The following is a 12,500-nucleotide window of genomic DNA, read 5'->3' on the forward strand; positions in this document are numbered from 1 at the left end:
CCTCTTTTCGTTTAATTTATTGCGCACATTTTAGAAATATCTATTTTAATTCGTGCTTCCTTACAAAGGAGCATACTAAATTCTGCCCACCAATGTTTTGTTTATTCATCTTAACAACGCCACTACCACACTACCTCATTCATCTGTAGTGTTTCATTCATCCTGTTTTGTTGATAAAGGGGAAACCCGAAACGTCCATTTTATCTATTTTCGTAATTAAATTGAAGCTTACAATCAATTTCACATTGTTATTTATATTTATCCAATAGGCTAAAGGAAGTTCTGAGGCGATAAGTTAAATTTGTAAAGAGAACGGGATTTTTTTCTCCACCAGTACAATAATCTATAGTTATCTCGTGGGTCTGATAAAGGTCTGACGAAGGTCAAATTTGTAAAGAGATCTTTTTGTTCTTCCCCCAGATCATCAAGCACAGTATTCTACAGTTACCCAGTTGGTCTGAGAAAAGTTCTATCCTGGGTAAAAGACTCCTATGGTAATCCGGCAGTCCACGTCACTGCAAACGGTGTGTCGGATAATAACGGCACTCTGGAGGATGCACATAGGATCACGTACCACAGGCAACATTTGAATCAGGTGTTAAAATGTGAGTATATTGATAGAAGTGTGCGATTTTATCTAGTTCAATACCAAAATGTAAACTCGATTCCTTCACACCACGTACCAACATACGCTCTCGCTCTCTCTCTCTCTCTCTCTCTCTCTCTCTCTCTCTCTCGCTCGCTCTCTCTCTCTCTCTCGCTCTCTCTCGCTCTCTCTCTCACTCACTCACTCTCTTTCTCTCTGTGAGTGTGTGTGTCTGTGTGTGTATGTGCGTTTGTGTGTATATGTGTGTGAGTATGCCCCTTGTCTTCTTCTGGAGACGGAAATAAAGCGCAAAATGGTGAGAAAATTTACATTTGAATAATAAAAGAGAGAATCATGATATTGTTGAGATAATAATATGTGAATCTTCCATCTTTTTAAAGTTCTTTACATATTCGCTGACTTACTTATTCATCTTTAGTTTTTAGTTTCGCTGTACCAAAACAATCTTCTTCATTTTCTTTTTCTTTCCAGCAATCAAACTGGATGGCTGTAATATCAAAGGTTATTCTGTTCAATCTCTTATCGACGGTTTCCAGTAGTGCGGGGCGGTCCTTGGCAAGCTTAAGGACCACGGTCCTACGGTCCTTGGGAAATGAAGACCGCAAGGACCGGTCTCTAGACCGGTCCGTTCATTCTTGAACCGTTAAAGACCGCTACACGATGAAAACCGTGGCCTACAGGAGTAAAACACACGGAGTAGTCACACTCATTTCAAATTGTAACCTAATTAGAGAAGAGGGGTGATGCCTTCTTTATTTGCTCACCGTACTTCATTGTTACTTCGATAATTTAATAAAATTTGAAATTTATCCCCATTAACGGAGATAATGGCATCGCCCAAGGCGTTGATCGAGTTGTTCGTGGCGTTGATACACACACGCAACTCCTACCCCCCCCCCCCCCCACACACACACACATTAGAGGGCAGCGAGCATTGAAGAGTAAGAGAGAGACGTGAAGTTATAATAAGAGGGGGTGGATGAGGTGATAAGAGGGGTCGATGGTGACTTTTCGCCAGATCTAACAAACTCAGCTACCCATTCATTGCTGAGTAGACAGGGATTCAGAAAAAAATCGACTGCACCCGGGATCGATCTCTGGCCCTTTGCGTATAAAGAGAGTGCTCTATCAACTGAGCTATCGGGGTCCCCAAATATTCTATTGGACCTTTTAAAAATACAGACGTTATAACTGGTTTTTTTGGACGGAAGAAACTAATGAAACTCATATTACTTGATTAGTTAAAACACCAAACGAAATTTTAATATTATTGTATTATTTTAAATGACAACAATGCGATAGAAAGGAGTGGCGACAAGAGATGGACAAAAGAAAACAAAAAATCAGACTTGCAACTTGCTAGGTTCGACACACACAGACACACACACACACACACACACACACACACACATCTTTAGTAGTCACATACATTTCAAACAATAACCCATTAGAGAAGAGGGGTCATGCCTTCATCATAGATCATTGTCATTGCGATCATTATGGTGTAGTAAATTTTGAAATTTACCCCGTATAATGGAATCGTCCAAGGCGTGCGCCTCCTGTTCCCCCCATCTCACACACGAAAGGGCGGTTTGCGGAGTGGAGGGAGGTGGTCGTCTGCCTCTATGGTCGTCTGTGTCGTTTAGTGTATGGCAAAGGGGGGTGGGTGCGATTAATTAAGTGGGATGGGTGGTGATTGGTGGAAGATAGGCAAAGGACCGAGGCAACGAATCGCTGGGGAAGTAGTATGGCGCGAGACCGTTGAAAGGTGATAAGAAGTGAGGACCGCCGGCGGTCTTCCTCTTTGGGACTGGACCACGGTTCACAGCTAAAAGACCGTGGGACCGGTCCTCGGTCCGGTCCTCAGCGCGGCACTTGTTTCCAGTGGACTGAAGGATATTCACAACGCTATGGATTGTACCACGTCAACTTCAATGATCCCAACAAAACACGAACTCAGAAGGCATCGGCACAGTATTATGCAAATGTCGTCAAGGACAATGGGTTTATGCCAGGTTATAGGTAAAGAGTAGCCTCACTTTGTATGTGATAAATTTGATCATAAAAATTCATTAGCTTTGTTTTCTCTTTAAGATCGGTTCATGTCAAAGCTCAACATGGTTGGAGAGAAGGAGGTTTGAAACTAGGGATCCGATACATTAGGTAGACATGAGATTTTCCTCTAGGGCCACTGGAGATTGGAACGGCTGTCAAATTATATTGTATCTGCAACACAGCACGGTCAGTTAATAATATTAGTAAGCGAGTGCAACAGAGCGCAGCTTTGACTGCCAATAGCGAAGAAGAAGAAGAAGAAGAAGAAGAAGAAGAAGAAGAAGAAGAAGAAGAAGAAGAAGAAGAAGAAGAAGAAGAAGAAGAAGAAGAAGAAGAAGAAGAAGAAGAAGAAGAAGAAGAAGAAGAAGAAGAAGAAGAAGAAGAAGAAGAAGAAGAAGAAGAAGAAGAAGAAGAAGAAGAAGAAGAAGAAGAAGAAAGAGGAGGAGGAGGAAGAGGGGGAGGAAGAGGGGGAGGAGGAGGAGAGGAAGAAGAAGAAGAAGAAGAAGAAGAAGAAGAAGAAGAAGAAGAAGAAGAAGAAGAAGAATAGGAAGAAGAAGGCGGAGGAGGAGGAGGAGGAGGAGGAAGAGGAATTTTGTTTCACTGTACAAACTGTAATAACATCTACCCCCCCCCCTCCCCAACAACCCCCAGTGGTCTAGGAGGACAACCAACAGGCATAGTCCAGATGGAGAATGACTTTGAGGTTCTGTATGACCAATTTCCCAAAGACTTTGTATGGGCCACCGCCACGTCTTCTTATCAAATAGAGGGTGGTTGGAATGCAGATGGTAAGTCGGTCCTTGAAAAAAGCAGTAATCTTTTTCTTCCGCCATCTACATTGTTTTGTAACGCTAAGGCTCAAATCCGTCCTCAAATTGTGCATGGTGTTTACAATTCACATGAAGATGGTTTGCGTGTATTATGAGATTGATTAGATAATATTCTTTTCCAAGAAAAAAACATGTTTACCTGAATGTGATGATACTATTGTATGCAAGATTTGGACTACAACAAACTTCTCTTTTGCCACAGCTCCTTCTTTTGTTATTCATTCGATAGTAAAGTGAGGTGTAGAGGTTGTCCGACACGTTAAAATGGTTACTCGTAAATTGATATAGAATACCTGCTTCGATTTCAAGCATGTTTTGTATTAATTGCCATGAAATCATAGAAATCCAATAGTAGTAGAACGTATGGCTACACTTCCATATTCATTTCGTCAACCCAGTTTTGGAAGTCTTCCTCGGCCCTAAGAACTATTTATTCATAGTCACCTGCAATTTTAGTTACTGGACATTGGAGGGACACATTTATAATATATATTTCCATTAATCCGATTTGATAGAATTTCGTTGCATGCACGGTACGTATCTGCTCTTGATATGTAAACTGTCAATCTAAAACACACTCATTCTGATTAATGGCTGCATTGACACGATTTACTTAAAATAAAGTACCTTTCGAAATAAATCCTGGTAAAAGCATAAAATTTGACACAAAATATTTACTCCATCCAGGTAAAGGGCCAAGCATCTGGGACACTTGGGCTCACAATGGCCGTATTGCCCACAAGGAAACAGGCGACGTGTCCTGCGACAGCTACCATAAATATATGGAAGATGTTAAGCTGTTGAAAAACCTTGGCGTAGGTTTATCATAATCATTGTCATTGTCGTCGTCATTGTCATCATCATCATCATCTTCATCATCATTGTCATCATCATCATCATCATCATCATCATCATCATCATCATCATCATCATCATCACCAGCACCACCATCGCCGTAGTCTTTATCTTTGTAGTCATCGTCATCCTGATTAGAGACATTTGATATTGCATTCACTTTACGTCATTTGTTTGTTTTTCTTAATCCATCACAGAAGGCAGGTAATTTGTTCACTTTAGATCTGGGGAAAACAAAAATGACTTATGGAGGATTTGACCACTATAACGGATTATTTTTAACACAATACAATATTCGACTAACATCAACACCTACAAAATATGTATCGAATATGGAATTCTACTTCCTTTTAATTTCATAGTTATCGGGGGGCAGCGTGAGTCATCTTTGCTTCTTATCCAAACGGTACCGAGTTCGACTCCATGTCAAGCTGTGTTGTCTTTAGCAAGTCACTTCGCCACCTCTCGCTTCGCGGACTGCATTGCGGCTGATGCCCTGTTTATTCCATTGTCCCCTTGGAATAGCCCCTAAGGACAAATTTAACTTTTGAGGTGATTAAGGGGAATCTTTTAAAATTGTAGTCGTAAGACCTTTCGAGCCGGAGTTTACCCCAGGTCATGGATAGTAACAAGGGACCGATACCCTTTGGATAGGACGGTGGTTTTTGTTTTTGCTTTATTTTTTTTGAGTTTTGCCATTGGCACACTTTCATATTAGTGGCCCTTCGAGTAGGTAATCTGAAATTATGTCGATACGTGTTCAATGACGAAAGTTGGGTTTTAAATCAAAATGATCAGATTTAGACGATTTGACTATTTTAAAATTTAAAACTCAGAGCTGCCATTCCTCAATGGATGCCTTTATTCTAAGTCAAAGTTTACAAATTAGGCTTATGATTCAATTTTCTGCATTATCCCAAAATAAGACCATTTTGAGATCATTGTCATATTTCTAAAAGTTTATAATTTTCACGTTATGGTATGGACTTTCATTCCTCAGGTTTCCCACTACCGTTTCTCTCTGTCTTGGCCTAGAATTCTTCCTGACGGAACTCCCAGCTCTGTCAACGAAAAAGGAATCCAGTTTTACAACAACCTCATCGACGAGCTCATTAAAAACAATATACAGTATGTCAGAAGAATGAAATTATAAACACACACAACCATATTCCGCATTTCTACTCCTTAACACGATTTGCTGCCAGGTTGTGGATTATTTTGATATACTGATATAATATTATGAGATGAAAGCTTTCTGGCTAAATGAACGGTTAAGTCTTTAAAATAGCATTACACGAAAACGTCACTCTTTTTCGTTTTTATTTCATTATTTTCTTCTTGTTGTTTTTGTTTTTTCTTTGTTTTTGTTTTTCTTTTCTTTCTCTCTTTTTTTTTGGCCTTTTTTAAAAATGCAATGGACTTTGCTTTTACCTGTCACTAAATTTTCAAATTGTCGTGACTTACCTGTCAAATACTGGGCGAAAGGTCTTTGCAAAAACTAATACTTACCAAATGTACAAGAATGTTTTCAAACGAAACAGAAAGATGTGGGAGTGCTTGTTTGTCATGTCTCTTTGTATAAAATTAGAGGGCGGGATGGCAGAGTGGATAAGACATTGCAGTTACATCTAGAGGTCCAGGGCTCGAGCTCCGCTGTTTTCATCTCTTTTTTTGTTGTTGTTGTTGTTAATCTCTGAGCAAGAAATGTTTCCCCAATTTCTCTCTTTGCGGCCTTGTATTACGGCTTGCGCCTAGGTTATATTTATCTCTTTTTTTCGAGATATAAAGATATTTTCCCTTGGTGTGGATGAAAGAAATTTCATTATATTCTTTTATGGAAATAAATTATTATAATACACTTTTATAAATGGTACATTGTGGGTTTTTTTTTCATTTTAAATGCAATGAACCTGCATTTATTTTAAATCTTCAGACCAATGATAACCCTATATCACTGGGATTTGCCCCAAGCCTTACAAGACAAGTATGGAGGATTCTTGGATACCAAATTCCAGGATGATTTTGTCAATTACGCCAGGGTTGCCTTCCAGAGATTTGGAGATCGGGTAAAGCATTGATATTTAATCAGTAAACTTGTCAGGCCGACTTCACTCGAGCTGTGTTCGATCAACAGACTGTCAAGAGACCCGAGTCTCTCTTTTCTATTCATTTCTTTTTCTATGGTGATTCTTTTCTTCTATTGTCCTCTAAAGCTTTGTGCTTTGTCCTGCTCTGATGAAACACAATTTCAGATTTAAAATTTTTTTCACCGGTGCTTGTTTCACTTTTATGCCTTGCTGGCGTCAGATAACATGATAAGAGGACGAGTTGAACCAATGGAGAAGACTTACAAACGAAGGACTAAAGCTTGATCCCAATTTTCAGCATTATGTTGTTGTTCCATGGAAAAGAAACATAATCCCTCCCACTCAATTTGCGACGCTTCAATGCGGCTCATCTCCTAGTATTTGTCTTTCCTTGAGATAAATCCTAAAGACAAAAATACCCTATGACCTGTATGGAAGGACATTTTTTAAAATTCATTTTATCATAATGACTATTGGTGCCTGAATTTTGCGCCTTGCTCTCTCGTGTCTCATATTATCTATTCTGTATCTTATATCATGTAGGTCAAGCTATGGATTACGTTCAACGAGCCTCCGATTATCACTGTTCTGGGCTATGGACAAGGAGCCTTTGCCCCAGGGAACTACGACTTGGCCGAGGGACAATACAAAGCAGGATATAACCTAATTCTGGCCCATGCAAAGACGTACCGTATGTATGAGAAAGAGTTCAAAGCACAACAGAAAGGTATGGTGGGGAAATAGATAGATAGATAGAAAGATAGAGAGATAGATAAAGAGGACATCTGTCTGTAATTGTGTGAGTGTTTATGTTTGCGTGTGTGTGTGTGTGTGTGTGTTATGGGTGATATTCAAAATAAATATGTATGCAGTTGTATAATATGGGTTATTTAACTGATTCTGACTTATACATAAGATGCATTTTACAAGGTATAAAGTAAATTTAAAGTACTATAGAAAAATGGAAACGGCCTTGTACCTTCAATTGTTTAAAGATTTTAATGTCGGTCTTTCTTTCCAGGTGAGGTGGGTATTACCATCAACCAGGGATGGAGTGAGCCTCTCAATGCTTTGGACCCTAACGATGCTAGAGCTGCTGAAAGAAGCATTTCCTTCTACGGTGGATGGTTTGCACATCCAATCCTTGTCAACGGGGATTACCCCAAGGTAGTCTTTTTATATCCAAATCCTCTCTTAAATTACCACAAAATACAACCACGAGAGATACAATTTGATAGACTTTATACATTTCGTAAAATTGAAATTGGTATCATTCTTTATATTTAGTGAATGCGTTTACTTCAGTCCCCTGATCAGTGATTGAGTAAAAATTACAAGTCCATTCACAGACCTGCCTACTTGAAAAGTTAAAAATTCGTAATTTTTAAGAAAAAAAAATTGTAGTCGCTATAAGTTAACTTTAAAAATCAACAATTGTCCCGATTAATTAATACTTAAAAATCCGTCAAACTATATAGTCCAGCATCAACTTTCATTTTCAATAAGTTTAATGACCAAAAGATGCTCATGAAGTTCTGAAATTGGAGCCAATATTTTGTAGACTTATGAATGTTTCGCAATAATAGACAGATCTGCATTCATATCTGACAGGTATCTCAGTGTTGTGGCTTTTTTCTACGCGTTGTGTGAATTGTAAGATAAACATATGAATAGGTGTGTATGAAACAGTGTCAGGCAAAGCAAGAAAAAAAAACAAGACAAAAAAAAATACTCCCAAAAATCAGTAATTTGTAAGTTTTGTTCACTTGTTAAAACCAGCAAACCCTTTAAAATATTATGTACATACGAGTTGTCCTTATAATAGTATTCACTGTGTTGGACACAACTAAGGGGCAGAATCGATGACGAACATATTCCTCTAATATTATGTATCACTAATCCCTTGTTTTGAAAGCATAATAGGGTCCTGACTTGGTTGTTTGCATGAATATTGTTGAACATTTTATTCAAAAGAGAATTAATTATGTTCCAGGGTTTAGAGAAGATTAGCCGAACCTGTGAGTCAGGTTTATGAATTTATGACGATGACAATTTTGGGTCATCTTGATCTAACGTTTATTAATTAAAAAGGTTTCCAAGCCAATTTGTAAAAAAGATGTTTTCTCGATTTGCGTCAGAGTATCCTCTCTCTCTCTCTCTCTCTCTCTCTCTCTCTCTCTCTCTCTCTCTCTCTCTCTCTCTCTCTCTCTCCATCTATCTATCTATCTAACTATCTATCTATCTCTCACTCTCACTCGCACACACACCCACCCACCCACACACACACACACACACACATACTCACACATACTCACACACACACACACACACACTCCCATCCCCACCCCTCCATTCTTTTTCCTCAAATTCGTATTATTTTCGTACATTTTAGGAGCTGATAGACCAGGTTGCTAAGAGAAGCAAAGAGCAAGGTTTGGCTCAAAGTCGTCTGCCGGCATTTACTGACGCTGAGAAAAAAATCATCAACGGTAAAGTCACTTTCCTTTTTACAATTTTGTAGGTAGATTAACGAAATACAATACGTAAATATAATTCAAAATGTGCACTGGAAAGAAAGAGTTAGATAATGTTACTTACAATTCATCCAAGAGAAATGAACAATTATTTAAACTCATCGGTTATGTCTCAAACGTAATTTTTTCTTATATAGATCTCACAAGTTGTATAATTTTTTTTCTGGATATTTTTTCACATTTTAAGCGTCTTTGTTTATTGGGGACACAAAAACCATACTATGTTGCCGAACTTTAAAATGAAATTCGTCCTTCAAATATTGATTGATTAAAATGACCCTGATCTTGCCGAAAACTCTCAAACCTGAGACTTCCATGAAGTCTGAGTTTTCTGGCCAAAAATTTAAAGAGTAGCAAATGGTAATTGGTAAACTCTCTGTCCGAGTATAGAAATGGTTGCCTTTATTTTGTTTTATCGTAAGAATCAACTACACAATCTGGAACATTTTTTGTCTGTATTGTTTTGTTGTTGAGTTTATATCTTTTCTTTTTTCTTTTTCTTTTTTTGGGTGGTGATGGGCGGGGGGTTTAATGTTGTTGTTTTATGGTAGTCTTTGTTTATTTATTTATTTGGCGAGGGAATCTTTTTATTGTTGTATTGTTCTATTGTCTGTTTTTTTTATTTTCTCAATTGTGGTGTCTTTTTGAGTTGCTTGTTTTGTTGTTGCTTTCTTATTCAATAATATTATATAGGCTATTTGATTTTTTAAAAATTAAACAAATTATTCATTCTCTAATTTAATGCAATATATTCAAATCAAGTGTCTGACACAGCTTATTAAATCGATTCATACGAGTCGAAAGTTTTCTTCTATTTTTTCCACCTAAGAGTAAGTCCTCCGTAAAAGAAAAAAAAAAAGAAACATCAACAAACATTACGTGCAGCTATGTGGTCTTCTGGTATGACACTCGCTTTTGGATCGGAAGGACCTGGGTTCGAGCATCGCTCGGCGCATAGTTGAGTCCTTGAGTCTCACCGTACTCATGTGTAAAATGAGCACCTGACCGTTACCAGCGTTGTCTCTGTCGGGGAAAAAAAAGTGTATTATCGCCTATACAGGCGCCATATCTCGTTCTACATGTTACGTGTTGCTGTTGGTCAGGGACCCCTTGTGAAGCGCTTTGAGCACGTTTAGTGGATATTGCGCTATATAAAAGCTCGTCAACCTAAATTGGAAATGCTATTCTAACATGACAACTGAATTATTCTAACATCTGAAATTTTACTTACGTACAAAAAGGCACCGCTGATTTCCTTGGCTCCAACTTCTACTCGGCTGGATACGAGACGGATGACCCACAGCCTGCATCGGATCCTCCAAACTACTATAACGACAAAGAGACGAGAGGTGAAGGAAATCCAAATTGGGTTGGGTGAGCGGCAATTAATTATTATAATATATATATAATATATATATATATATAATAATATATATTATATATATATATATATATATATTATTATACTATTATAAAGTTTAGTTTCACATTTCCACAGCTTGACCATGTTTGAAACGCTTCATTTCCACTAAATATATATATTTAGTGGAAATGAAGCGTTTCGAACACGGTCAAGCTGTGGAAATGTAAAACTTAAACGTGCATATGAGTGTTATTATAATTAGTTAAATGTCTCACCATTGCAAACATCCGTTATACTTGAAACTTGTATCTAGTACCGAATCTTCTAGTGTGATCTTGAACTTTCCTGTGTTTCCAATTTCCAAAATATTGATTGGCACAGAGTTCCAGTCACGTACTGCTCTGGTTTGGGCGGGGGACTTACAATTATTTAAGTCAGTTCTTCCAAACAGTTTTGCGTATTGAGATGTGTTTAATAAATCTTCTTCTTCTTCTTCTTCTTCTTCTTCTTCTTCTTCTTCTTCTTCTTCTTCTTCTTCTTCTTCTTCTTCTTCTTCTTCTTCTTCTTCTTCTTCTTCTTCTTCTTCTTCTTCTTCTTCTTCTTCTTCTTTAACATTATTATCATCATCATCATCATCATCATCATCATCATCATCATCATCATCATCATCATCATCAAATTTCCAGAAACCAACTGATCCAGTCATACTGAGTATTTTTTTAATACACTGTTGATATTAATCAGTGCCAGTGTCCTTACACACTCAAATGAATGCAAAAAATCTTCAATATTATGGTATTCGCACGCGCGCGCGCACAGAGAGAGAGGGAGAGGGGGGGGGGGCAAACACACGTTTTAAATCACACCATAACACATCTATTTCAATCCATCCTTAGCTCGGGGTCTAACTGGCTTTTTGTGACTCCCTTCGGGATCCGCAAGATTATGAACTGGTTCAAGTACAACTACAACAACATCCCTGTCTACATCACAGAGAATGGCATCAGTGACCGCAACGCTAGCCTGCACGATGACCACAGGATACACTACTACAGGCTTTATATTAGCGAAGTCTTAAAAGGTAAACGCTGGCTTGTGCTCTATAAAATTAAAAATAATGGTTTCTATGACGATAAAATAGGGTTACAAGTTTGCTCATACCATCAGTCCGACGTGTCCTACTGTTTTGTAGGTCTGATAATCCAAATTATTATGGGCTCATTGTTGTGAAGGAAATACTCTTAAACCTCTCCTTACCACCTACAGCAAAATCGTTACATTTGTTACGACGCAATATACATTCTTCTAATTCAGATTTATTTTGTCCATCACAAACTTTGAAGAATGATCTTCGTTTAATTAAACATAAAGTTGTTTTGTAGAGAGCTTGTTTGGGGTTTTTTTTTAATCAATTTTTCTGCTGGGTAAGCCTGCCATTTTAGGAAAGTACTGAAAATGATCGGTAAGGAGAGGGTCAAACCAACATAAGATATTCTCCATAACAACACCGTTAAACCTAACCCATAATTGCCGTTTCGTTTTCAGACCTCCTAATAAGTCCATCTCGAACCAGTCCCGGTATCTCATAATCGTCTTACGTAATAGGGCACATCAGTCATGGCGTCACTTCCCTCGTCATGACGCATAGTAACTTAGTAACTGGCTCTAAACTATCGGGACAATGGCGGACGCCCTTATGAAATATTTCTCAGACGAGCATAAAAGTGTACCCAGAGGAGAAAAAATAAAATCAGTTTGACTTAATACATATGATCACATGACATATGAAAAGTCTTGCCAGAATGAAGAATAAAAAGTACCGATTTTCTTTGTTTAGAACCACGCTGCTCGTCGTTACTGGGCGACGTGACATCAGACTATTGAACCCTATTTATGTGGAACACATTATGCATGCTCTTGATAAATGGAAGATCTGAAATCCGCATTTTTTTATCCTTATCTGTAAAAATGTGCTAGTCTACTGAATTTTGGGAAGGTATTTTTTTTCTTTTTTCCTCTTCGATATGTACGGCTTCATAGACAATAATATTCGATCTGACTGAGCGGACTGAGTCTGTCAATAGCCATCAACAGTCGTGACATCACTTCCCTCGTCATGACGCATAGTAACTCAGCAACTGGCTCTAAACTATTGAAACAATGGCGGAC

General features: G+C 38.1%; 1 protein-coding gene across 2 annotated transcripts in view; it reads left to right on the top strand.

The window, feature by feature from the left end:
* LOC144977019 (lactase/phlorizin hydrolase-like) overlaps positions 1-12,500 on the top strand; it is a 45,013-nt gene that overhangs the window by 11,559 nt on the left and 20,954 nt on the right. For both annotated transcript variants that reach the window (XM_078921714.1, XM_078921715.1), the window contains 12 exons: positions 421-605; positions 1,079-1,135; positions 2,485-2,629; positions 3,314-3,450; positions 4,180-4,307; positions 5,348-5,475; positions 6,281-6,413; positions 6,978-7,161; positions 7,456-7,601; positions 8,827-8,923; positions 10,210-10,342; positions 11,228-11,412. In XM_078921714.1, coding sequence (XP_078777840.1) covers positions 421-605; positions 1,079-1,135; positions 2,485-2,629; positions 3,314-3,450; positions 4,180-4,307; positions 5,348-5,475; positions 6,281-6,413; positions 6,978-7,161; positions 7,456-7,601; positions 8,827-8,923; positions 10,210-10,342; positions 11,228-11,412 — 1,658 coding nt within the window. The remainder of the gene's footprint in view (positions 1-420; positions 606-1,078; positions 1,136-2,484; positions 2,630-3,313; positions 3,451-4,179; positions 4,308-5,347; positions 5,476-6,280; positions 6,414-6,977; positions 7,162-7,455; positions 7,602-8,826; positions 8,924-10,209; positions 10,343-11,227; positions 11,413-12,500) is intronic.

Source organism: Berghia stephanieae, chromosome 7 (assembly GCF_034508935.2).
Source record: "Berghia stephanieae isolate SIO BIC M18660-M18661 chromosome 7, UCSD_Bste_1.3, whole genome shotgun sequence".
NCBI classification, from domain to species: Eukaryota; Metazoa; Mollusca; class Gastropoda; order Nudibranchia; family Aeolidiidae; genus Berghia; species Berghia stephanieae.